The 27,742-nt window shown below is 41.3% G+C and overlaps 1 protein-coding gene across 7 annotated transcripts in view; it reads left to right on the top strand.

The window, feature by feature from the left end:
• APBB2 (amyloid beta precursor protein binding family B member 2) overlaps positions 1-27,742 on the top strand; it is a 163,704-nt gene that overhangs the window by 130,861 nt on the left and 5,101 nt on the right. For 5 of the 7 annotated variants that reach the window (XM_058023907.1, XM_058023908.1, XM_058023910.1 and 2 more), the window contains 4 exons: positions 24,656-24,770; positions 25,331-25,418; positions 26,517-26,600; positions 27,076-27,191. In XM_058023907.1, coding sequence (XP_057879890.1) covers positions 24,656-24,770; positions 25,331-25,418; positions 26,517-26,600; positions 27,076-27,191 — 403 coding nt within the window. Of the gene's footprint in view, positions 1-8,204; positions 8,455-8,563; positions 8,717-24,655; positions 24,771-25,330; positions 25,419-26,516; positions 26,601-27,075; positions 27,192-27,742 lie in introns of those variants that run through there. The other 2 variants (XM_058023912.1, XM_058023913.1) reach the window with 2 other exon arrangements.

The following is a 27,742-nucleotide window of genomic DNA, read 5'->3' on the forward strand; positions in this document are numbered from 1 at the left end:
ATGCAAAACTTCTCATTTATATCCATAAGTTCTGGCATTATTATTTGGAGGTGCAGTGTGTTCTAGGAGGGAGTAATGAAACAATACAGCTGTGAAAGGGAAAATCCAGTCAGGCTTACAGAATTGATGTGTTTTAAAGCAAACGTGGTCAAGTGGGTGCAAAAAGCTGCATGTGTGCATTCATACTTGGATTCATTAAACTGGTTTATTTTAGCTTGGGGATTTAACATGAAAGACACAGTAGACTGAAGATGCATTGAAATAGGCTGGTATTAACTTGAAATATTATGTAATTTGAAACGCCTGTAGTTTTGCACCAGTGGTTTTCTGTTGCTCATGGCTTCAACTGGGGCAGCATCCTTCTATCCTTTCTGAGTAATCTCACTAATGAGATGAAAAAATATTACATAGAAACACAGAATCAATTAGGTTGGAAAAGATCTCTGAGATCATTAAGTCCAACCTTAGAGCAGTCACCACCCTGTCAACTAGACCGTGGCACTAAGTCACGTCCTGTCTTGAACACCTCCAGGGATGGTTACCCCAGCACCTCCCTGGGCAGTCCATTCCAATGTCTAGTCACTCTTTCTAGGAACAAATTCCTCCTGATCTTCAACCTGAACCTTTTTAAATAGCGCTTGAAATTATTCCACTGTAAAAGTTTCAGTTAAGACAAATGATATATCTAGATGTGTATTACAAATAAGCACTGTGATATAGTCAGGTTGTCTCAATTAATGAGATGGCACATTGACTGAGTCCCTGGCTTAAAGCCTTTATACAAATTTGTGCTAGAAAATCTCCACACACTCCCTGTTATTTCAGCTATTAAACTCAAACACTTCAGGATACAGCTAGAGTAATCCATGAATTTAAGCAGTTATCACAAAGGGCCCTTGAGAGCAGCTGAGCTGCCTGTGAAAGTGTGTGTAGCTCAGGAGAGCTACTGACTGCCATTTTGGGGTAGAAATCTGATGAGTTCTTCTACTATTCTTTTCTCTGTATGTTAATTAAGCAGATGCTGTGTCCAGGCTGGATTTCTGTAAGTAATTGCTGCTTCAACTCCATGGCAAAACAGTGATGGAAAAAGCAGCTGCTGTCCAGCTCTGTACCTGTCCCCAGGAAACATCCATCTTCCTCCCAGACTCTCTACAACCCTGCTAGATTTCAACACCCTGTTAGAAGCTCTGATCTTACCTCACAATCAAAGATGGTTTAAACCTACCTTACTTACATTGTGTGGTCATCACTTGGGTGCATACGCCTTCTGTTGATTCCTCTCCAAGGAGGCTGTGCAAACAAAAAATACCAACTTCCTTCCCAAACCAGCTGGAGTCAATTGAAGGTGCCTGCCTTGCATTCACTCCCTTTATCTTCAGCAGTGCTGAAGTTACTCTTAATTACACATCTCTCAGAGGCTATACCAACATAGGAACTGTGTATAGAGGGAGCCACCTATGGAATAAATAGCTGTCAAATAATTAACTAATACTTCTTAAAAACATAACAAAACAAAAAAGACTCAATAGCAACCTTTTGTGGTCTTTTGTTCTCATTTCAAGACCTTTCCTAGTGTAAGGTCTCTGTTGCAGATGAGAGAAAGCCAAATTAGTCCACTAGTGATTTCACTTTGTTAGTCTACTATATATTGAACCTGTTCAGTTAGTACTAAGGTGGACATACAAAAACCTTCTGAGGAGAAAAGCCAAAGAAAGTATAGGCCATTGAAGAGAAGAGCAATGCTTTATGAAAAATTGTGCCAATAATGCTTACTAACACCTTGCTGGCTAAAAGTTCATAAAGCTCTCTGCAACCTTGACTGTAGTATGTTTATATGAACAGTAAAACACTTTTCTGTTGTGTAGTGGTTCACTTGAAAATGTCAGCCTTTTGCAAGACATGTAATTATTTTGCTTATTGTTTTCTATTGTGAGCAAAACTTTGACTTTATAAAAATTGTTACTGGGCAAATAATTTCAGAAAAAATAATTGAGAGGAAAAAATATTTGTGCAGCAGGAAGTGTTTAGTTCAATTATCTCACTATTATGCTAGTTAATATAGTATGGGAGATTCACAACTTTCTAATGCAGCAAATTAAAAAGCAAACGTACTGACAGAAAGTGACCTGTGTAGCTCTTCCTCCTGTCCAAACACCTTATGCCAGTATTGTTCTGGTGGGTTAGAGAGAGAGTAGGAAGTTTCTATGTACACCTTTACTGTGTAAGTATTTATATCCACGTAGATAAAACCACCTTTGATCTTTGCTTGAGTTATTTTCCTGATATCAGGAGGATTTGTGACATGTCTATGTATTTGTAGATCACTGAATGTCCTCTGGCATTTGCTATATGCAATAGTAAAATGAGGTACAGGCTTTCACCTGTGTCTCTCTATGCAGTCACAAACTCTACTACCTGCACTTATATAATAATTTGAAATGCGCCTCTAAGAGGATTCTCTTGCTATCAATTTGGCTCTTCAATTATTTAAGTGTCACAGCTACCTCTGGATGCTTTTTCACATTTGCTGCTAGATGATTGCAATTCAAATATTTATATGCAGTGCATTTTTATGTAAATCATAGTATATACTGTCCTATCCATTCCATGTATTTAGAAAGCCTTTTCACTTCAGGATTTTAATTCTGAGAATAGTATGTTGGCTTCTTACCTAACACTGGCTCCACCAGGGAAAAGGGGCTTTGTTTGTTAGGGGTATTCAGCACAATTTGGCCTCTGGCATTGGAGGTAGATTGCCTGCTGAAGCCTCTTTGATATGTGCAGATTGATTAGCAGAAATTTAAACACTACTTTGAGCAAATGAAAATAGTTTTGTCAACAGATAATTCAAGTCTCTTAAATATTTAGGGATTTGTTCACTGACTGATTTGGTTTTGTATTTAGAAATTGTTACATTAACATCTGTATTTTTTTAAATAAATTTGTGCCTAGTGAGACTGAAAAATTCATGTGCATTATACCTCTTCTGATGACAGTCATCTTCACACAAATGCTGTTTGTCTTTATCCCATAAAAATGCTTTCAATTTCTAATCTGAATTAATGCATTAAACATAGAACTCAAATATCTCTAAAATTTCGTTATTTTATTGCTTGAAGTTCCCCTCTCCCCACCTTGATTAATTTCCAAGTTGGCTGGACGTACATTTGTGTCCTGAGTTGGGCCAAATTCCCTTATAATTGATGGGAAGGTTTTTATTAGCTTGACTATGAGTTGAGTTAGGGACTAACTTACGGAGGTGGACCTCCAGGACCTGAATACTGCTCAGCAAAATCAATGTAGTACCTTTGGGGGCATAAGGATGGTGTAAATGTTTTTTCTTTAGCAGTACTAAGGTTCTCATACAAGCAATAAATAGCAGGGGGAAAAGTAAGGAGCCTACTATGGTTTTTAAAATAATATGAACGAGTTAAAGGTCTGCAAGGTGGCTGTCTTCAATATTTGATGTAATATTCTCCTGATCCTATGTTTAACATCAGTGAAGTGAGTTTTTCCACTTCAGACAAGACCCTGTGAAAGTCAGCCTGCCGTTGTTCTGGGATACCTCATGCTGGCACAGCAGTGTCTATAATGATGCTGGATTTGCCAGCAAGATGCAGAAAGAGGCACTGTAGATTACTTACAGAATTATTTTTTCGTAGCTCAGATTGGAAGGGCCCCCCGGGTCCTTATGGCAGACAGTCTAGAGCAGTGGAGGTCCTTCCTTTGGAAAGCCACCACAGGTGTAGTTCAGTTTGCTAAGGGTAAATTGAATTGCATTTGCTTTGCAGTTGTGTTTCATCAGTCCTTCATCGATTAAGAAGCTTATTTTCTGCCTGTTCCTTTTCTGCAGTGTCTGAAGAACCTAAAGAAACTTCATATATGTATGTCCAACAATGTAGTAATGCGTTTAAGATTGATAGCACCCACATCCACAAGAAAATAAATTATTACTAAGAAAGATTCCTTTTTTTCTTTTCCTATTTGGAGGACACTTGTGTGTATTTATTTAGGGAAATAGCTTTTCATCTCTGCTTTTACTCAACCACCATCAGGAACATAATGAGATGGATTAGACAAGGAAACTGAGCAATTGTTCTTGCCCTCTGATCACTGATGGAGTACATACATGGCTCCAGGGGCCTTAATGGAAAAAAGACAAACAAAGCTCTTCTGGAGTATTGCCAACCCAGGCTTTTACAAATGCTATATTCATTTTGTCACTTTGGACTGTTTAGGATTCAAGGTAGTATTTCAGATTTTCTTTATCCACCCATGGATTTTGGAAACTCATTATGTGATGTGTATGGAAGGTTCTCATATACCTGCCTGTATTCTAGATTTAAACCTTCTGAAATGTTTCCTCACTTGCCTCTCACTTTCTCTCCTCTTTTCAAAAATAATAGGAAATTTCAGATAAATTAGAAGATTGGCATTGCTGTTACTCTGTGATAATTTTTGATGAAAGTATATGATCATTGATGAGGGGAGGTTTTAAGTTTCTATGTTGTTAGAGACTAAAGAATATTGTAGTGCTCTGAGGTTTGCAAAAGGGACAAATTTTTTGTTTCCTGAATGTGTCAAAATGTTTTGTGTGAGGGATAGGATGGATGCTTCAGAGTACAAAGGCAGGGCTAGTTTGGGAAACATTTGTTTCTCTTCCTGTGAGGCAGAAGTGGAGCTTTTGAGTGCTGTAGTAGCACGAGCTGGGATGCAAACCTGCTCTGGCTTTTCCCTCAAGTGTAGGACTGCAAGGGTACAGCTGTCAGCCAGCAGTGTGAGTGCAGCTGCTAGGACTGACTGAAATGCACTCTTGGCCTCACAGTATGAATATATTGCTATAATATAATTTTGCTTTTGCTCAAACTGAAGCAAACTGAAACCTGAATCCAAGTTGGATAATCATAAACTAATTTTCTTTTTTCCTCAAAATTTTGTGTATGTGAAATCCTTGGATCCAGTCCTTGCTCAGGATGAGTATGAGGATCTCAGATGCTGATTCTGTTTTTGTGTCTTCAGCCCATCTATAGCTCTGCTAGTCTTACATGGGCTGTGTGTGCTGGGATACTTGGTATTTCACTGTCAGATACAGATTCTGGCCATGCAATGGGAATATTTGATCTGTTTAGGGAGAGTTATCCTTCCCCTGTCTAGAGGATAAGCTCATTTCATCCACTCAGGTGTCCTGCTGTTCACTGCAGTTTAACCAGAGAATTGGGCACCTCATTGCTACCAAGGGCATGGAGATCTGCCCAGATTCTTTTCAGTGTTGCCCATTCCCTCATGCTGAGCTTGGCTGAGCCTCATCCCAGTGAGGAGCCCAGCAGCCTGGGAAACAGCCCCCAGCTGGGGATCTGTGAGAGGGCAGCACAGGATAGCTGGGGTAGCCTGGAACAACACAGGTGTCATTTATGCACCAGGCATGCCCCAAAACACCCCCTTACCTTCATTTGGCACTTTTGGCAGTGCAGGAGTTGAATTTGTGAACTCTTCATGAGCCAAGAGCTCTCCTGGGCTGTTTTCACCTTGCCAGGGCTGGCTGCTGGGAATGTTTTTGTCAGTGTAAATTTGACCCATTACTTGCTGTAAGCTTATTTGTTCTGCAGCTTGCTTTGTACTGTAAATTGCAGTACAAGGTCCTTCCTGCCAAGGGATTTGGCTGCAAGTTCACAGTGCCTGCCTGGTAGTGGGAAATGGGACTCAGTGTGGTGTTTGTCCTGGAAATCTCTTCACTGTGTTTTTGGTAGCAGTTGTTGCTAGGGAGAGCTTGTCAGCCAAACCTGGCATCCAGTGGGGAGTTCTGTGACTTCCAGGACTGGTCTCAAAGCTTATTGATAATTATTCTTTACAATACAGTTCATGAAAGAAGACTTCTGTGTGAGTTTCACCTTTCATTTTCAGAATAAAATTAGTTCAAGTAAACTGGGAGAAATCAGAAACCAGATGCCACCACCATTACCCTGAAGCCTATAGCTAAAATTTTTGATTCATGTTTGAATCCACATTTTTGGGTGTGATTGAGAATTTGCCACACAGTTGTAGTTATTAAGCAAATTGTTTGTGCACAAATGGGAAGAGATTTGGCTCAGATTGTTTTTCATTTTCAGAAACTGCCTGCTGGTCAAGCCCTGGGAGATTTTCCTATATCTGGTGGCAGAGGTTAATCTGTTGCCCTTTTCATACATATCAACTAGAATTAACAAACTTGGAGGAACAGAGGGTGTGGGGCAAGGGAAAATTAAATGCTAAAACCAGGGCAAGTTATTCCTTGAAACACATGTATGTCTAGCTATATCATTACTGACAGGTGCACAAGCAGTAAGTGTGGCATCTAACAAAATATGAAAACCAACACAGGATTAGAATTTAACCCCAGTTCGCTTCTTGAAAAGCCAACTTAATAACTTGAAAACTAAGATTTAGTTTTAATTAACTTTATAAACATGTGAAAAAAGTATTTGCTGAGTCTCTTTTTCTCTCTTCATACTGAAGGATGATCAGAGAAGAGCAGTTCTCTCCCACAAACTGTTCCAGCATATTAAAATGGCAAAATCTGGCTTCTCTCCTTAGAAGCCTTTCAAGTAGAAGTCTGACATTGTTCTCATGAGTGCTGTTGTTTGGCCAGCTGGAAGGCTACCATACCCCCTTGTATTCTCCTTACCAAGACTGAAAGAGGACAGCAGCAAACGAAGAGGGTTGTTGTAATAGTTAATAGTTATCAAATCAATTGGGTCCTCATTTTCAAATGTAAAGAAATTACGCTGAATGCATATTGGAACCTAGATTATAAATGTAATATGTTTATATTTTAGCCCATTAACCAGTTTCAGGTGTCACTTTGTCCATAAAACGCCCCTTTCTTTCCCCACAAGTGAATTCCACACTTTTGTCAAGTCTTTTGAGAAGTTGCTTGGACAATGCAAAAATTATTCCATGGCTTTGAATTCTTCTTAGCACTGGGTGTTCAGCACATCCAAGGAGGAGCTGGAGCTGTTTTATCTTAGGCAGCATCAACAGATTTGTTTATTAAATTCCCTCCTGTTACTCCCTGGAAATCAGTGGAAAGCTTTTGGGATGGCACAGGTTGTTGCTTGAGCATAAGTGGTCCTGCCAAACCTTGTTGATGATAAGCTGGAGGAAGGGAAGGAAGGAAGGAATCCATCCCACTAGATTCTGAGGGTGCATTTAGGTGGTGAAAAAAACATCCTGTTCCTTATGCATCTGTGTAGCTGAAAGAAGTGACTGCCAGAAAATTATCCTTAACTGCTTTTCACCCTCTCAGCTCTGCTGGTGGAAATGTCCATGGTCATGTTCCTTGCTCTACTTTCACTCAGGTTGGGCTCAGATAATTCAAAGAGTTGGTGGGCATTTGCATGTTGGCTCATTTTCCTGGGAGACCACAGGTGTGATCCCACAGACAGCTCTGCTGGCACATTTGAGGGAGGGAGAAGTTCCCTTGGATGGAGAAGAGTGACTTGCAGGGTGGTGACCCATGTCCTTGCAAACTTGGGGTTTTTCCTTGGTCAGAGTTTGCCTTCCCCCAGCCTTCCCTCTGCACTGAGAAGCGATGTGCAATGCTGCAGGTGGCTGTGAAACCCGAATAATAACCTGGAGTGGGCTTTAAGCTCTGATACATTTTAAATGCAGTCCCTGCCAGAAGCAGCTCTTTGTTGCTGATTGAGCACATTTAATGGGGAGTTTTGATAAAAACTAATGCTCCAGGAACCTTTAGTGCAAGCAACACCTCTAAATTGGATTTACTATTACTGCATGTGCCAGTTCTGGAAAATCAAATTATTTGATGTTTGTTTTTGCAGCTCAAGGATAAATCTCATTTCCAGCATAAGCAGCTGTAATTTCATTGAAGTAAATGTAGTTGTTACTTGTGTCTGAATTTTTGGATTTAGCTGTAAATCTTTGTTGCCTTTTTAAGGAGACTTTCTTTCTGTGTTGCGTTCAGAGCTACGTTGTGAATGCTTTGCAGAGGTTTTGGAAAATGGAGAGGGGCAGACTCCCTGTGCACTTCAGCTTTCCCCGAAAGATTACTTGTGTCACAAAAGATTAATCTTTGGAGTTTACTGGCCAGAAACACAATGCGTGGCAGGAGGAGAGAGCCCTGGTGTGTCGGGGAGCGGCCCCGGGGATGGGAGGCAGGAGCAGACACACCCCTGGCGGAGCCGGGCTCCAGGGAGAGGCACCCACTCCTCGCAGCTGGAGCCGGCAAGCACAGCCCGGGAGAGTGGGAGCTGCCGTGGTGTGCCTCGGTGCAGTGCAGAGTCAATGAGCTGCTGTTCTCGGGTGTTCAGCCCCCGTCGCTGAAGTACAAACACGCGGCTGCATCAAGTGCTCTGCACCGTCGGATGCCTAAATACAACCACCGGAGATGGGGATTATTGACTTGGGGGTTCTGTATGACGTGCTTGGCATTTAATTCCTCTTAGCTGCAGCGAGAAGGTAAGAAACTTAAAAAGTGACAAGGAAAAAACCTCAGCCCTTCCACCCCCTCAGACAACAGTTTTGCATTTGTGTAGCCTTTGTCTCGAGCTGTATTTTCAAAGCTGTGGTCTATTAGTCTAAAGCTACTGTGTGGATGCCTGCAAGGCAAATTACAGCTCCTGGTGTGACAAAGGCAAGTCAGATTTCTTTTCTCCTGAGCTGACACTTACCAAGCTTCAGGAGAGCACTGTAGCAGAAATGCTGGACTGTGTGCTGAGCGGTAAGTGTTGGATGCTGTTCTCCCTCTCCTTTATCCCTTCAGATGCTGCTCATTTGAGCAGTAAGCTAACTATGGATCCTGATGATTAATAGGTTTGGGGGACTGTATTCAGCTCAGAATTACATGTTCCTAAACTGACTGTGCTTACTGACTGCATACTGACCAGCCTGATTCTGTAGAGGCTGATCATGATTTGTTTTTCCTGTTAATGCCTTGTTAATGTATGAAAAGATGCTGCAGTTAAGAACAGCAGAGACCTCATTTGCTAAAGCGAAGAAAGCTCTGTGTTTTCGCTCCCAACATACACCACCTGTATAATTATTTATGGCTAATTCCCAGCTAACTTCTAGCTAGACAGTCTGGGCTTTCTTTTCACAGCCCATAATTGACAATGAAGATTGAACGATCTGTGTAAATCTTCAAAAGACATGAACATCTTTAATGGCAAAAGTATTGCACTGTATGTGGGTATACCTGCATGTTAAATATATTTAGTTAGCAGCTCTTTTGACAGAAGAGGAAACTTTATGATTAAATGTAATCTATTGCCTTGAGGTCTCTGTGCTTGCTTAATCCTATGTGAATTTATAAAGAAATTGCAGCAGGAGAAATTTCATTGATTCGTTAATTGATATATAGCTTTGAATCCTTATTATGCTGGGTGCATGGGGAAGGAGGAGAGACATGCACATTTATCTTTTTCTTTAAACTCAGCAGCTTCATTCTTCAGTTAGGTTTCTTGCAGGGTATGGAACCTCATTGCTCTCCCTGTTCTGTGCAGTAATTTTTGCTTTCTTAAAGGATAGCTGAGTCTATGAGGGGACTACATGATCTGTTTCATCTTTTAAAACTATGGCTTTAATTATGTTCTTGTAGCTGTTGTGTTGTGGTTAATGTAATTATAACAACTTATGAGTGAGGAAAAGAACATTATTTAGCCCTGGAGCATTTCTCAGTAAAAAGTGGCCTATTTATTTTCATAAGAATTTAAAAGAGGGAAAGGGAAAGATAGTGGGGTTTTCTTATGTAATACTAGTTATGATTTTTTTAAGTTTTTTGTTTGGTGGGATTTTTTTGTTTGGTTGGGTTTTTTTAGTTTTAATTTTTCTTTTTTTAAGTACTGGTTAGTTTTCCCTTTTACAACAAGTGGGTGTATATACATAAACCCTTTCTATGAAGAAATTTTAAACATAGATCAGTTGTAGATGGAGAACAAACCATTTGAATTAGTATTTTAGATAATCAAGGTGTGTATTGAAGGTCTGTGGTATTTCTTATATTGTTGCAGTCTGTTGGGAATTCAGCAAGGCTTTCTGATTCATCATTCACAGTTTCCTGTATTTCATGACATGAAGTAAAACTTACAGTGGACAAAGTTCTGTAGAGTTGATATTAGAGTGCTAGTATTGATTCAACTGCTCTGTAAAGCTTAAATTTGCTGTGATAGCCTTATTCTCTTGATCAAGTTAATATAGGTCAGCTCTGAAATTTAACAGTTATAAAGATCAGGGATATCAAGTCAGTAAAAAGTGTTCTGTTTCATTTCCACCTATTAGAAAATAACTGGCATGTCCCAGAACTTTTGTCGGTGTCTGCCAAATGAAACAACATGACCTTTTTCTCTTTTTTTGGTAGTATTTTGATGTTGATGTGGTATTAAAACCTTCTTTATATGTTTTAAGAATTTTCCTAAATTTGAAATACTTTTATGGCTTAATTTTTTAATAACTTGAACCAGAAATTCTTATATCACAGATCACAGAATCTGTTAGTTTGGAAAAGATTTATGAGGTCATAGAGTCCAAGCTGTGACCCAACACCAACTTTCCAACCAGACCATGGCACTGAGTGACACAGCCAGGCTTTCCTTAAGCACCTCCAGGGACAGTGACTGCACCACCTCCCTGGGCTGCCCATTCCAATGCCCAATCACCCTTTCTGGGGAGAAATTCTTCCTAAATGTCTGACCTAAACCTCCCCTGGTGTAGCTTAAGACAGTGTCCTCTTGTCCTACTGCTGGTTGCCTGGGAATATCCAACCATCCTGGGAACATCCATCCATCTTAAATGGTGTCTAGTGATCTGGGGGAAAGGTGGCCTGCTGTTTGACATTCTTCTTGTGCTTCCAGAAATGTGTTTGTTTTCCCTAACAAGCCAACATGTCCTCATGAGAGGGAAATGATCTGCAGTGTATTATGGAAGATGTCTCTGGTTTACACCAGGAGAGGGGACACCTGGGGTGGCCATGTGCTTCAGGGGGGCTCTAAGTGCACCCACTCTTTAATCTCAGGTTTTGAGTCACTGAGTGTGGGCAGATAAGGGAAACCCTGAAGGAACGGCAAAATGACCTGAGGTTGCTTATTTATGGAGAGGACTTGAGAATAACAAGGAACCAAGCCTGGCTGTCAGGTACCAAACTATGAAACTTTCATCGTTTCATGGCTAGATGTCACATTGATACCTGACAAAATAACAAAAGCCCCAGTAAGTGGAGCTGACTGATTCAGAAAGTCTGTACTCAAAAACAAACTCTTCTGGTTTTAAGAGTAAAATTTAGTCTTTACAAAACGTGGATTTGTCCGGGTGCCTATTTTTTTTAATTTTAAAAATAGAATCTGATTTAGGTTGTAGTAGGTTTCATAATATATAATTAGCAACAGAATGCCAGATCAAGCCATCAATTTTTAAGCAGAGCTCTTCTTCGCTACCAGCGGAGAATTGCTTAAAAATTGATGGCACAATCTGGCCCACAATGAACAGGAGATTCATGCAGAAAGCATTAGTTGTAATTCTACTCAGTCTCCATCCTGGTGATGGCAAGGACCCAGAAACTCAAAACCAGCCTGCTGGAATAGTCTGCAATTTCACTACTTGTTGGGAGACAAAAGGCTTAAGGACTATTTAAAAAAAAAAAAAACCAAAACCAAACAACAAACAAACCAAAACAAAAAGCAAAAACCCATACACAAACAAACAAAACAAAATCAACAAAAAACTGTAACAAAGTCTTAGAAAAATCATAAACCACGGCTATTTTCCTTTCATTAAAAGAAACTATTTTTCTTATGGCATACAAAAGTGAAAGACATAATCATTCTCTAAGCACCAGGAGGCTTTCAAATGCACAGAAATTTAGGTTGTTCCTTTATTTTTTCATGTTGTGTTGTTGAGGTGTAACTACATTTTACATAGGGATTTTGTTGCATGAAGTGCTCCTCGACTTTGTAATTACAAATTAAAGAACCAGAATAGGGCCTCTTCTGTGCCTCAGAGGATGTGCTCAGGCAAATACGTGTAACTGTAAATAAAGATGAAAGGCTCATGCAATGGACTGTAATTTTTAATCAAGTTAAATATGTTTTACTCATTAAAACTCTACAGTAGTTGACAGCGAAGGCATTTCAACTGGTTGTTATCTGTTAGGAAGAGAGATGGTCAGGGCTGCTGCTGGTCTGTGTAGTCCCATGTGAAAAAGCTGAAGGACCATGGAAGTTGCAGGGCAGACCTTTGTAGCTCTTTATGGTGTAGTTAACACATGGCACATTTTTTTTTTTTTCTGATCTGCTTAAAAAAGACAACTGAGGAAGTTGCAGTATGCCAGAGTCCAGGGCAAGCTACAGGAATGAAGAGGTGTGAAGTGTTAACCTGTCTTCACAAAGTTAGCTGAATGCATCAGTCACAAAATGCTTGGGCTGCAGACCTCTGCCAGGTACAGGGGATTAAACTCCTTACACTTTCCCAGGCTTATATGCAGTACAGTGCCACACTAAAACATCATCCAAGCACGAGAACATCACCTTGATACTTAAATACCTTTCTGGAGGTGACAAAACCAAAACCTGTCAGGTGTTTTGGTGTGATTTGCTCTCCATCCCATTGTAGTCTTACAGTGGCGCTTGCTGAAGCAGAAGACACAACAGTAGGAACTGTGGAGTATTTGGAGCCCAGCACAGCTCCTCCTGTCCCTGCCACAGGGTTGGATGTGTGGGGCACCTGCTGCTGAGGCTCTTGGGCATGTTGTTTCATCCCTGCCTGCTTCCTTCTTCCCTCTTGAGACAGTCCCATAGGTTGATCATCTGCATAACACAGCATCACCATGTCCATCAGCACAGACATCTCACATCTGTGCTTGGAGGTGCTTCTGTTACAGAGCCAGGGAAAAAAGTTGTCCTGGAATGGACTGCAACAGGTCAGCCAGAGCAGCCTCCTGCCCACACCTGGGCAGGGGTCAGGATTATCTCAGAGCCACTTCAGGTTGATATTTATAAGGCTCTAATAGCAGAGTGCACAGCCTCTTAGAGGCCTCTTAGAGTATATAGCCCTGGGTTTACCCACTCACTTGGCAAAGAGACTTTTGGGTTTGCTCTATTTTTTAAACCCTCCCTTGAGCAAGTGGGACCCATTAATTAGATCCTGTCCCATTTCCTTGTCCCCTGGCTAAACAAGCCCACCTCATCTCCAAGCTAAACAAGCATGGCTCCTACAGCCTTGGTTGCCCACAGTTGGGCTCACTCCAGTTTGTCACTCTCCATGGATTGCTGAGCCCAAACTTGCAGGCAGAAGTGCAGGTGAGCACCTCATGAGCACCATGTCAAAGGGTCTTCATTCACCTCTCAGTGAAATCTCCATCGTCCCTCTGCTTATGGGGTGGGCATTGCACATCAGTGTCAGCCCCCAGGATTTGCATCAGTCGCTGATGTACAAATCCTGGCACAGAAATGCGGAATGGTCTTGCACTCAAGCAGTGCCCCATCAGTTACAGCACTCTTTGGGGACTCTGGAGGCAAGCAGGGATCAGGGAGGCAGGTGCCCTTCCTGCCCTTCCTGCTCTTTCCCTAAAGGCACTAATCAGAAAGCAGCCTGGAATAAATGAGCCTGGCAGAAGTGATGGGGAGGAAGACACTGTTAGCACCTTCCCTGGAAGGCAGTGTCCTCTCAGGGTTTGCTCCTTTCTCACACCTCTGCAGGCTGGAAGGTCATGGGCTGTTTTTCTTGGTCTTGGCCTTTTCCCCTCAGAAATGAATCTCAAATCCTGTGTAGCAGCCCTGACACAATTTTCTGGCGATTGTCTTCCCAGGTTATTGGCAGGCTCTGGCTTGACCTGTTTTACCTCAGTCAGCTTGGAAAGGGATATGTAGGGCACCAAACAGAAGCATTTGTGCAGCTGCTCTTGCAGCATTTCTGGCTCTTGGAGCAATCAACAAAATCTGCCCCTTGAACTGAAACTTTCTGTATCTACTTTTTAGTCTTGGGGTGGTTTTTTAAAAATATGTTTATTTAAGTTTAGAGGTAAATTATTCAACCATATTTGAGCTACTAGAATGTAAAGAAAATACAGGCAAATAGTCTTTTATATGAAAATGATTAATGAATTACAAGGCACTCTATGAGAAGTTGTTGGCTTAATTGCAAAGCAGTAATTAACTGGTTAGAAGCAGGAGGTAGCGTCCCCTGATTCGTATGCATGCCACGGCAGCCAGAGCCCCACTCATTTCTCCATGCCTGAGGAAGTCCAGCAGCTCAGCTGCTTGTTTTTCTCTCACCTTCCTGAATTTCCTTCAGTGCTCTTTTCTCTGGGCTGGCAGCTGCAGTGGTGATTGTTCTGTCCAGTTGTATCTTGCATAACAATTGGGGAATTAACAGATCTCCCTTTCAGAGTTTGCTCCAGCAGGTCATGTTTTGTGTCTCTAAGGCATTCCTTTTCCTGTCCTCCCCTCAGTATGTTGTGTCTAAGTTACAGGACAGTTTCTCCAGTATAATGCTTTTTCTGAGAGATGGAAATCTCTGTTTGTCTACTTCATATAAAGTCAGTGATTAATGGACAAAGAAAATCATAAATGTTTACTTCTCATACCACCTAGAAACACTGTGTTTTCTCAGAAAGTGAAAGAGATACTACTTTTTCAATTCTGATTTTCATATTGGCACTGGCATATGGTATTAATGGTGTTTAGATTTGAAAGACTTCCAATATTTGCAATGTTGAAATTTTAACCCTTTGTTTTATAAAATGTTGGCAATAGTTGAAGTGCTTGCTGATTCTGCAAAGCCCAGCAGAAAGCCCGTGGAGTTGAAGCAAAGGAGTGAGGGGGGTATTGGCAGGGGAGATCCACACTGGTCTTCACTGGATATTGAAAAGGGGAAACTCCCAGGTCAGTGCATGACAGGAGTGGAGCAGGGCACCATGTGTTTCTTCTTTACAATAAAGCTAAGCTTCATGCTTCTGTTATAAAATTTCTAGGAAAGTCCATTACATTTGTAATATAGATAATTTTTCCAACTTGGCTGCTTTCATAGAACCATAAAACAATCCAGATTGGAAGGAATGTGAAAAGACCACCTGATCCAGCCATTTATGGGAAGGGGAGCCTAAATGAAATAGTCTAGCACACTGTCAAGTGAAACCTACTGTGATGGAGCTCTGACATGTGCATGGAGAGGTTGGTGCAGTGAATTCCTGTTGGTCACAAGGAGCCACATGGAGATTATTGCAAGGGACAGGGGGTACAAAGTGTAACAGGAGAGGTTTCATCTCAGCATGAGAAAAAATTAAATCTCTAGCTGCATGCATACACATCCATTTTGGACAGATGAATTAGGGAACCATATGTATGTTTAGCTAAAACCTGCCTTAGAAAACTTCTGTTTATTCCAGATCTATTAACCAAGCCATTTCTAAGCAACAGATCGATTGCTGCAAGCTTGCGGACATGAGATGTCTAATGGGAATTGGATCCCTTCCCTTCAGTGTGATCTGACTTTAATCCTAGCCTTATTACTTGCTATGTGATGATTTTTCTACTCCACTTCTTTTTTTTTTTCTTCTTTTTTTTTTTCCCCAAGAGTCAATTACAAGCTGGAATGATGTAGGGTCCCACATTTTTGCACACAGTGCATGAACCATGCTGTGATGCTCACTAGAGATAAGCCCTTCTTAGAAAAGGGAAGTTGTGAGGTGCCTGCAGGAGGAGTGGGAGAGCAGGACTAAGTAGCTCTCCTGAGGATGGCCATTGTCCCTGCAGAGACACTGTGCCTTGCACACAGGGATGTCCAGTGTTTAGGGAGAGGTGCACAGAATCAGGCAGCAGCCCATATCCTTCCCCAGCCCAGCCAGCCCTTTGTGTACCATCCTAGGGAGCTGTGCTTTCCTCACAGGACAAGCTCCAGAAGCACTCCCATGTCCCTGGCAGGGTTCCTGGTGGCTGCCATCACCTGGAGGGCTGCAGGCTGTGGGAGGTGCCAGCACCTGCAGGGAGCCTCCTCCGGCCCTTCAGGAGGCAGGCAGAGCAGCTCTGGGGACAGGGAGGGGACAGAAGGGCAGCCTCCAGCCAGGGAAGCTTGTGCCTCTCCTGTCTGCCTTCTCAAAGGGATGTGGGTTAAGTCACACCAATGTTAGTGGTTGCTGAAGTGTTCTGGAAATGAAGGTGTGTGGTGATTTTATACATCCTGGCTTCAGTTCAGTGCTCATGTAAGGGTGTTCCCCAGGCTGTCACTTCTTCAGGGTGCAACTTTCAGAGCACCCCAGGTGACCTTGGGGCATGAGCATTTGGAAGAGGCATTTAAAAAACTGACGGCAATCTTTCTTCTCTTTGAGTTTAAACCATGCAAAGTTTGCACAACCTGCTTTCTACTCTTTGAGTTTAAACAGTGTAAGGTTTTGCACAACCTGAAGAATTATTCTTGTTTCTTTTGTCAGTGTCTGCTGTAGAAGGTGTTATTTTGGAAGAAGGAAGGTTCATGCACTTTCTGTGTCTATTTATACTTTCTGCATGCTACTTCCCAGACTTCTGTATGGTATTTTAAGCTGTATTACCTCCCACTGTTGATATGTCTGCACTGCCTCGCTGAATTCAGCTGATGCCTCTTGGCTTCATTGCATGTTTACAATCCAAACTTCAGAGCAACAAGATTCAATGGAAAGAGGTGTGGAGAGGAAACAGTGGCCGTATGCTTAGAAATGCTGTGCTACAAACAAACAGTGTATGTTACATGTACAGCACTCTTCAGCTACCCTCTCTTATCATTTGCTGGAGCTCTGTCTGCTTGAGTGCTTTCTAACTTGCTCTTTCTGTTTCTTCATGCTTCCCTGGATTCAGAGAGAGGTAAATTATTGTCATTTTTCCATTTTTGTGTTTATCCTTCTGGCATGCCCTGAAAAATGCTGTATTGGTTTGCTTGTATCAGTGAACAGAAGCTCAACTTAAGTGAGTAAATTCATATCTGTCACCTTTTCAATTTGCTGTTAACAGAATTGTCCAATTGATACTGGCTGTTGGTTGTTTTGGGTTTTTTTTCCCTCAGGCCCTCTAAAATAATAGGAAAATTTAAAATCATGCAGTGCAGTGGGTCTTAGTATTTGCTTCCCTTCTTGGGATTAAATTCAGATGATGATGTTTTCTGGAATCTGAAATACAAGACAGTGTTAAAATCTCAACTTTTATTTTAAAAATTGAAGAAAACATGATCCTGGGAGCAGGGGATTTAGAGCTAAGTTTAGCAAGATTTGAAAAAGTAAATGTTTATTTAATATTTTGGTATTTGTTTCCAGTCTGTCTGGGTTGCCTGCCTGTATTTTAAGTTTGATGAAAAGTTGTCCCCAGTCGGTTTGATTTGTTTGGATGTACAAAGGGATCATTTGGAATTCTCCACAATGCTTCCTGTTTCATGGCAGCACAGACACTGAGGCATTGTAGTCAGGTGCTTTGCAGCACAAGGGCTGCAGCCACTCCAAAGGCTCTCAGCAATAGAATTGCATCCCTCAGATGAGATCTGGGGTTTGTTTGCTCTTCTAAATTGCAAAATCTTGAAAGTGGGACTGGGTGGAAAGAATGTGGTTTAGAGATGCACACCGTTCCTCGTGTTTGCTTTGTGGAATATAATGAGAATGGTTTCCAGGCCTGACTTTTTTATAATCAATTCTTCAGGCAGTGTAGGCCTAGGGAAATATTTGAACTTTCTTGATTATGGCTTTGCAGTCTAATGTAGGTTTCGTGCATGTGGAGAGCAATGATGCTTCCAGCCTAGCGCTGGCAAAAGTGTGCTTCAAGCAGATTGGCGTGTAGTGTCTATGCACAACTGCCGTGTTCTCTGTCTGAATAATAAAGAACAAAGGACAGCTAGGAAGCCTTGCTTATAAAACAAATCACACTGGAGAAATTAACTATTCTGCTGTAGTCTTCTGTCTTCAGTTAAATCTGTTATAGAGCTTTGAGCATCTCAACTTGATGTATTTCCTTATTAAATCTTTAAATATTCCTTTTAAACAAAAGCCTGTGTCTTCCAATTAGATCTGGAAGACAGAAGCATTGTCAAAAATATCTAAATACTAATTTGTCAAAGTCAAATTTACAGGATCTGCTGCAAAGAGGCTGTTCAGGCATAATAACACAGGCATAATAACACATTCATTTACTTAAAGCAAATTCAGGATTCATCACACTGGCCATCCTGAGGAGTTAAAGCACCACTTTACAATGCTTCCAGGGAAAAGCAGCAGCTATAATGGTCTTGACAAACTACCTCATTTGTGTGCCTTTTCTTTGAAAATTGCTGCAGAGGGTAGGAAGGCAGCCCCCTCACCATGCACATTTCAAAATTATTGTGAAGTAGTTAAGGAAAATACCAACATAACACCCTGAAAAATCTGTGTTGACCAAGTCAGTGGCCAGTGATTTTTCATACCATCTGTCCCAGATGTTCTGTCTTTGTTCAATCCATCCATAAAACAAGCAGAGATCTCAGCTACTGATTGACTTTTGAGTCTGCTGTGCCTGTGTAGCAGTGGGTGAGCAGCAGTGAGCCCTGTCTGGATGTGACACACTGCTGTCTGAGCCTCCTTGGGCTGCCAGTCCTGCAGGAGCTCCGTTCCCAGGGCACCCCCTTGGCGGTGACCATGGCACATGGGACAGAGTGTCCTCCTTGCCATGATGGTGGTGCTTTGGCTTTGTGATTGTGGGCTGAGGCTGGGAAGGAGGACCAACATGGGACATACATTTAAGCTGTACAATCTGTACTGTTGTCACTGTGCTAAGAGAGCTCATGGATCTGGACAATTGCACTTGGCCATGACTCCAGCTGATGCAAACCTGTGGCCCTTTGCAGGAATAGAATAAACCCTTGGTGTGGAGAAGGAAATGGTTTGCAGCATCTCAGAGCCCCTCGCATGCTGGTGAGGCTGGCAGGGCTCCTGTCCCCTGGGCACAGGAGGAGGTGGCAGGCAGCACCGAGACCCTGGAAGCCCCTCTGGGAGCAGCTTTTGCAGCTGCCTAAGATCAGGCTGCAGGAAGGAAATCGGAGTGAAAGTCGTGCAAATGCTTCAGGCTTGGAAGCACTGGGCTCAGGGGGCTGAGCTGGGTATCAGACCTATCAGCTCTGAGAGGGTTTGAACAAATTTTGGAAGCACACAGAACTGTGGTGATGATAAGACATCAAAGAAAACCCGGCAGCTGTGAGTTTTAGAGCTGCCAGATTAAAGCCTCTGAGAATCACACAAAGTCGCCATAGCTCCTCCTTCAGAGTTAGCAAGTGACATTATCAAGGAATGAAGCAAACAGCCTTTCAGCAGGGGATAATTTGCCCTACAAACTTTATGCTTGAATTAGAAAAACAAGCTACACTCTGTGAATGCCAGACCATTTGAGAAGAATTTATTTAAATGCAGAACTGATGTTTTGCTGCAAGGAAATCAATTTTCAAATTGAGTAAAAACTCAAAAGTCTCCCTTTCTCTTCTTGGGGAGGGCATTTTAACTGCTTGGATCCAAAATTCATCACCAGGGTAATGTCATGGTGGCCAAGTGTGCTGTAGCTGGAGAGTAGCTAAAGAGGTGGAGGAGCTCTGTGAGGTGGAGCACTTGGAGTGAAGAAAAAGGAAAGGTTTTAATGTGTGTTTAGGATTTCCAGCAACTGTCAGAAACACAGGCAAAATTCTTTCTCTCCCACATCACTTCCAGCTCTCATCACTGAGGGGAGAAGGGTACATGTGGCTACTGTATAACAAAAATGGGAAGGAGAAGACTCCTGGGAATAGTTATTTTTCTTCCTCCTCCAGGATTTGATTCCACAGTGTTGGCTGTATATTCACCTGAAGAAAGGGCTATGAGTTTCATTTCGAACAGGTGGAAGGGAAGCAGTGGTTTCACTTGGTATCTGTCTGGTATCTGGTAGTTGAAAGGTCTTCAGTAAATCTTTTGCAAACACATTTTGCAGTGTTGTGAATGCTGCTTGTTTCATTTAATTATAATTTGCTTACCTTTGGATTTTTTCTCCCTAACTTTGCAAGTTCCTTGGTGGGACCATAATAAAAAGACAAGTGAACAGAGTCACAAACATTATTTCAGCCATAAGCCATTCTCCTTTCTCCTATGTGAACAAGAAGCCTGGATAAAAACCTTGAAATGTTAATGCAGAGAATCTGTAATTTCTAACATACATATTACTGCAGGGTTTCCTGCATCTCATCTTCTCTACCATTCATGGTACTAGAATATTTGTGTGTCATGGAAAAACCCACCTGAGGATGGTCCTGATGGCATTACATTTGCCTGCTTTTATCACCTGCCTCCTCTCCCTTCTCTTGCTTTGCCCCTCCTCTGCTCCCATGGACATCCAAGCCTTGGCAGGGAATGGCAGCCCCCTGCCAGGTGCCTCTGACCCTGCTCTCCCTTTGTGTTCCCTGCTCTCCTGAGTCTCTGGTGAGCTGTTTGCAGGAAAGCAGAGGGAAGCCTGGAAGTCACAGGCTCAGGAGATGATTTCCCCACAGCCTGGGGTATCTGCTCCCTGACCCTGCAGTCACAGAATCTGTACACCAGTTCAGAGAAATCATCTCCTCTAGGCTATTCTGGATGAATTTCAGTCAATTTTAAGACAAACCCAGAGAATATAATTTTGTGGTTCAAGGATTCTTGTTACAATTTGTAATACATAAATCTGGAAGGAAATGTACATTTTCCTGCATGTGTATCATTTTAATGTAGGTGTTTTAAATAGCAGCAATTTAATTTTATTGAGAAGAGTAAAAAATTTTATTTCATACTTTAAGGCTAGAATGTTAGGGGTTTTTAACCAAAAGGATTCATGCAATTCTACATTCTTCTACAGTCTTTTGAAGAAATAAGTTTAATGTGAGAAGGTAATGGAGGATGTGCTACTCTTCTAGGCTGTACTTAATTGGGATGCCTCCTAGGACTTTACCCCTAATAGTGGCAAATGGTTATAACTGCTACTCAAACAGGACAGCATTAGCATAAATTGCTTTTAATGTGATTATATTCATCCAAGGTTGAGCAGCTAAGTGATGCTTAGCCAGGTGTTAAATAGGTATGATTATCTAGGGTTTAGTCAATGACTGTAGGCATTTGCCAATTAAAGAGAGTAAAAGAGCAAATAGAGATTTAATTCCCTTCTACTTAGCACCTTACATTGTCTTTTCAACTCTCAAAATTGCTTTTTAAAATGTCTTTCTCTAGTTCTGTATTCTTTCAAAATAAATTACTACAAATTTTTAACTGTTTAGCAGAACCAGTCTTACCTAGTCTTGCACAAAGTAATTCTTATCTATTTTTTTGTTTTTCTAGCTTTTGTCCAGATTACTGATTTATATCCAGTTCCTATAACTGGAAAGTTATTAGTGGATGATGTAGTGTGCAAATGTTTTTTTTAAATTTAAAAATACCCTCTGTGCAGCACTTCTCTATAATCCTGTATCAATTGAAGTGTTGCACTTCTGTTATGAAATTTTAGGAGTATACAGCTTTGTTTGCAACATCATTCTCCCACTAAACACCTTGCTGCTCATCCCACTGATTTCATGTGCACACCCCTATGGAGACAGAGACTTGTCCAGCTGGTTGAGATGTGATGTTAACCCTGTGCTGGCTCTCTGACCAGCTGTGGGCTTTGTAATGGCTTTTTCATTTCTTTTTTTGCTGGTTTTCCTAGCAGAATGTAAACATAGGGGAGTGGTAAGAGGAGGCATTTGCCCTTTTCCATAAATTTCTATTGCAAACACGTTGCTCAGCACTTCTTCATTATCCCAGGGGCCTGTTGCACATAAATCTCACTTAAATGTTAATCAGCTTCGAGTGAGCTGCAGTCAAATGAAGGTTTATAGATGAAGCAGCCCAGAAGGGATCTGAAGTGGAGGAAGAATCAGAGACTGGTCTTCTGCCTTACTTGGGATTCAACGCTCTGGACAAAAAAGAAGCTGTTCCATTGTGGTCCTAGGTAGGGAAACACGAAACTTTTCCTAACTTTTATTGTTGCTGTAGGAAGCAGAAACTCTGAAATCCTCAGAAAGCCGTGCCTTTCTTCTCCAAGACCAACCATGGAGCTCTGCTCTCTGGGTGCCTGGAAATGCCTGCTGGCAGGGGAGGAGCCAGCTGCCACCAGCCAGTGCCCATCCCCACGTCTTGGCTGCTGGGCTGCCATGTAGGGCCACCCATGCAAGCATCTGGGTGGCTTCCATGGATTCATGGCATCAGTGGTACTGTCTGTGCACTGCCAGAAGGGGGAAGGATGGTTTGTGTGCTAATTCTGATTGATGATTAGAAAACAGATGGTGCTGGCAGGGCTGAGTGTGATGTGGTACCACAGGTTTAGAAGAACTCACATTTCATACTTTGTCTCAGTAGATGCAGGCCCTGATCATCTGAAGCTTTATGTCCATGAGTGTGATTAGCTGGTTTACTTTGTTCAAGCTGTTCAGGTACTTCAGGTGCAACACTGGTGTGTGAGGCTGCAACACCACCACCAGGGTTTTATTAGCTCTCAGTCCTTGAAACTGCTCTACTGGCTGGTGTGTCACTTTCTTCTGTAATTGTGTTACACAGCCTTGTTAATGACTGCATACCATCACAAGCAGAAATATTTACAGAGGCTGGAGGGGCAGGACACAAGCCTTGCATGCAGTGCTGAGGTTTGGGCCGGGTGGTCCTGGCAGCTCCTTCCCAGCACCCACCACCAATCCCAGGGGGTTTTGATATGGCACATTGTTTCATGTTTTTCCCGTTAACTGCAAGTTTTTCATAGGCTGCAGGTGATCCACACCCTCTTCTCTTGGAGTCCAGCTAGGAGTCTCCAGCCTGCTTTTGATGAGTTAAGTGAGGAGGAAACCATTCTAAAGCAAGGCTTGGCACATGTCCAGATGAGCCAAAAGCACCAGTCTCTTTCCAGGAGCAAGATTCCAGCTGAAACTCAGCATCTTGCAGTGCAGAAAAAGGGAACAACATGCCAAAAGCTCTTGTGGCCAAGGGACTTGGGGAGGAAGCCTTGGGGCATCTTCTGTAACAGACAGCACCTTCCTGGATTACTGCTGTGTGATTTGTCCTGCAGGTCACCATCAGCTGGGTGAAGCTGTCCCAAAGGATTCCTGTGTCTCACATTCCTCTCCAGGGCAGGCCATTCTCCATGCAGGAAGGGCTCAGGGGAAGGTGCTGCCCCACTCCCTGATGTGTGCCACCACTGCAGGCTGGCATGCAGGGGCATGGAGAGGGGCCCCCAGCTCCATTCAGTGTTTCTGCTTGGTGCTGTCATGTGCAATTGCTTTCAGATCTCATGCTCTGACAGTTTTGTGTAGCTTGGGGGTTTTTTAAATATTATTAATCAGGCTTCAGGTTGCAAAGCACTTAGCTGGAGCAACCACCTGTACCTGTTACTGAGCAGCCCTTATATTGCAAGGGCTCATGAAGAGCAAAATCTGCCATTCAATTAGGTACAGGCACAGTACTTAACTGCAGGACAGGGTCTGTGTCTTGTACAGAGCAGGAAGGCCAGAAAATCCATTTGCCACAGTCACTGATTCTCCCTAGATAGCTTCAGTGTAAAATTCTTCAATTCCTGGAGCATTTAAAATGAATTTTAAAATTGGCCATCCATGGTACATTAAACCCTGCTCAGAATATTTACAGACTTTTATATACAGAAGTACTTTAGTTTATACTAGGCCTGTGGCTTAGGAATATCCCTCCTATCTCTTCACCACTGAGAGCTTTGCTGGTAATTATTTATATGTAAAACAGAAAGACACTGAAAAGGAATTTCAGCATAAGAGGCTGGAGCAAAGTCCCAGAGAAATCTGAAGGTAGCAAGAGGGACACAAAGTAGGAGTGAGCTGTGGTTGCTTGGAGGACATGAAAAAGCAGAGGTGCAAGACCAGCAAAGAGGGAGTCTGGTATCGCAAGGATGGCAGCTGGGCAAAGCCAGGCTTCTTCCTGGCTCAGCTGTGTCACTTGGACTGTCTCAGAAGAGCTCCAACTCCTAAGCAGCCTGAGAACAAATAAACCTTGTCATGGCACTTCCTTCATCCATGCTAGAAAGCTGTATGTGCTGTGGTGACTAGCCAGCCAGTACAGTACAAAAATCCCTTTTGTAGGGCAGCTTTATTTAACTTTTGAAAAAATAAGGTCAGAAATTTAGGGCAATTAGTGTGAGCAAAGCTCAGCAGGTTCACATCTCCCTTATGCAACCAGATCTCTAATTACTATCTGCATATTTTAAGCACTTTATACACTTTGAAATATGATTTTTCTCTGACTACAGTGTTGTATGCTATTTCTTGGGGTTTTCTAGCAGTTAAGAGCTGCATACGGTTTCTGTCTTAATATGTAATTCTCTCTCTACTTCATCTTCAGTAATATATTTGAGTAAATTTTGCTGTTTATTTACAATTGCATTTGGAATTACAGGTTGTAACTTGAGTAAGTTGCATGGTTAGGAAACCGTAATGAGCTGTTGAATTATATAGATTAAGGTTTTGAATTATATAGATTAGATATGTGTTTCATGGGTAAGCAGTTTACTACATTTGTAGGCCTGCTTTATGGAAGGTATATATTTTGTACCTTAAGAGCTGAGATATACACCTGTTAAGGTGATGTAGGACTTGCAGTTTTGGAAATACAACTGATTTTAATGTTTTGTGTCCCTTTATCTTGTTTACACAGAGACTTTGCTTACGTGGCAAGAGACAAGGACACCAGAATTCTGAAATGTCATGTGTTTCGATGTGACACACCTGCAAAAGCCATTGCTACAAGTTTACACGAAATCTGCTCAAAGGCAAGTGGGTTTAAAATCAGCTGCATTTGTCTGTTCAGAGGTCCCTGAGACTTATACATGTAATCAGCAGTTGTGTGCAGTGCTAGCTTAGTTTATGTAACTGGCAACGAGAAGCAGTGTAGAGGATTTGTAAGGGAAAGGATGCAAATAGATGAGCATTTACATTTGAGGAGGATGATATGTGCCTTTGATTTGACAAGTGTGTGTAGAGGCCAAAGGCTTTCCTGAATAATAAAGAAGCTGCAGGTTCAAAATGGGAAAAGAACACAGAGGTTCAATTAATAATAAACAATGATGTTAAACTCCATAAATAAATCAAACCTTGTTTGAATGGTGTTATTCAATGGTATTATCCTGCAGGACCAAGAAAAATAGTTGCTAACTGTTAAAATTATTAACTGTTTAAATTGTTATTTAAAAAGAATAACCTGCTTAGTCATGTACTCTCTGACTTATTTCAGATTTCAGAAATAGGGTTGTAAAATGAGTAGATTGTAGTTGCTGCTGTACTATATATATATATATTTTTTTTAATGCTGTATTATTACTGTCTTCTTCAGATTATGGCTGAACGGAAAAATGCTAAAGCTATGGCTTGCAGCTCATTGCAAGACAGGACAAATGTCACCCTTGATGTTCCTCTGCAAGGTACTGTGTGTTACAGCTAGTATCCTCCTCAGGATGGTCCTGGTTTAGATAAGTGTTGTTTCTGATGCAGATTTTGACAAAAATGGAGCATGCTGGGTAGAGAAGTCAGGAGTGTATCCTGATGTATCTGTAATATAATCTATTATATCATTAATCTATAATTAATGTATCTGACTGATGGTAATCTGTTTCTGTATTACTTTAAGTATTTTTCTTGGTTTTGGTGACAGTTATGGAGTCCTGCTCAGTTATGTCAACTCATGCGTTTCCTCTTTTATTTTGAAATGCAAGTGTTTCAAACACAGTCATACTTATTTGTGGCTACTCAGGATACTGTCTTTTTCAAATCAAAATACCTCCTGACTTGAGACTGCAACTGTTGGCCAAATCTTCCTTAAAACCAGAATATACTCCAATTACTCACTTGGATTCAGAAGTGCCATAGGAGTTCTCCTCCTAGGTTTCAGCATCTATTTTAGCAGCTTCTGAGGCAAGGGTGCAAGTGCTGGGATGTCATCCAGCTTTTGCACACTTTACTGCATGGTAGAAGGAAGTTGCCTTTGTGTGCTGTTGTCACATCTTAGTAGCTGCTGTTTTGAAACTATTCCAGGAGAACAAATATACTTTGCATTAGCTTTTCAGAAAATTATATGCCTCTGGATCCACCAGTTTGTACTGAATATCTTGCTCCTAATCCATACATCAGCTTGTGCAATGGTCTGTGTAATGTGTTCTGTTCAGGCAGTAGTACTGATTACTTGGAGACTGTGTTTAACATATTAGCAAGGATGGTATTAAAGCAGATTTTACATAATTGTTGTAGTGAAACTTAGGTCTATACATCTCAGAGACCCATATTTTCTGTGGTTTAATATGCCAGCATTATAATGTGCTTCTATGCTAAGCATAGACCAAAAATTCCTTTAGAAATGATTGAGGCTTGTTCTTGTTAGAAGAAATAAAAATTTCTTTAAATCAATGCAATACCTTCAGAGTACAATTAATGGGTAAACAGTTTTATATTATTGATGAAATAAAAATGCTTTTTTTTCTGCTGTGAATGCTGATTAATAGAAATTGACTTTTGTTCCCATGCAGTAGATTTCCCAACACCAAAGACAGAACTGGTACAGAAGTTTCACGTCCAGTACCTGGGCATGCTACCTGTAGCAAAACCTGTGGGTATGTAACACTTCAGTGAATTCCAAAGCTCCTTGCTTAAACTTGCTTAAACTTCTGGAGGGTAGCACCTCTTCTGTTTCAGTCACATGAATCAGGCATGAAGACATCCAATATTCAGGGCATCACATGAACATTTGTTTTGCAAACAGGGTATTCTGGGAGCTGCCAAGAAGGCAGAGTTTCTTTCTACAGCTTTCTCTGAATATGAGTTCTGCTACTAATGAGAAAGACTGAAACAGTATAAAAGCTAAGCTAAACAAGATGCTATCCTGGTTTTTTGTAAGCCAGAGGCACCTCCTTTGCTCTTCCAGGGGTGGAGAAATACAACTTCATAATACCTTCTTCCATTATCAAATTAATTTTAATAAGGAATCCAAAACAATCTGTTTTCTGTACTGCTGTGTGAAGATAAAAATATCTGTTGTTATATATATATTTTTTTTATTTTTCAGTGTTGCATTTTATTCTTTTTTAGGAATGGATACTCTGAACAGTGCCATTGAAAGTCTAATGGCTTCCTCTAGCAAAGATGACTGGTTGCCAGTTACCATGAACGTTGCTGATGCTACTGTCACAGTCATCAATGAAAGAGTAAGGCAAACTGTGTTCTTTAAAACACAACTAAAATTATATGAGTGTTGAAATCCAGGAACACAGAAATGCTAGTAGGGTTAATTTAAACTAAAATTCATTTGTTTATTTTGCATTTTATTTCTTTCCAGAATCTGCAGAGGCTATTACTGCTCATATCAGCTCCAGTTTTATTTATCATTCCAAGCATGTTCTCAGAAATAAATTACCATAAATATTCATTAGATAATTAAATTCAGTGTTTTCCTTTCTAGGAATTTCGAGTCTAAAATGTTGTAGGTTAAGCCCAAAGTAGTAGCAATCCTAAATTCCAAACTGCATTTGCCTTACTCTTGGTATGGATGCCAAGAGTAATATAAAAATCTGTGTTACAGAAGAAAATGTAGAGCATTTTCCATAGAGTTTAATACAGTGAGACTTACTAATGCTGTATTTTATATATGTCTTTTGATGAGGTACTAAACCAACATCTCTATAACACACCAGTGATAGGGGAGCATATTTTGGAGTCATTATACCCATGTACCCATGTTGTTGATTTCTTCACAAAA

This window comes from Melospiza georgiana, chromosome 5, assembly GCF_028018845.1.
Source record: "Melospiza georgiana isolate bMelGeo1 chromosome 5, bMelGeo1.pri, whole genome shotgun sequence".
NCBI classification, from domain to species: Eukaryota; Metazoa; Chordata; class Aves; order Passeriformes; family Passerellidae; genus Melospiza; species Melospiza georgiana.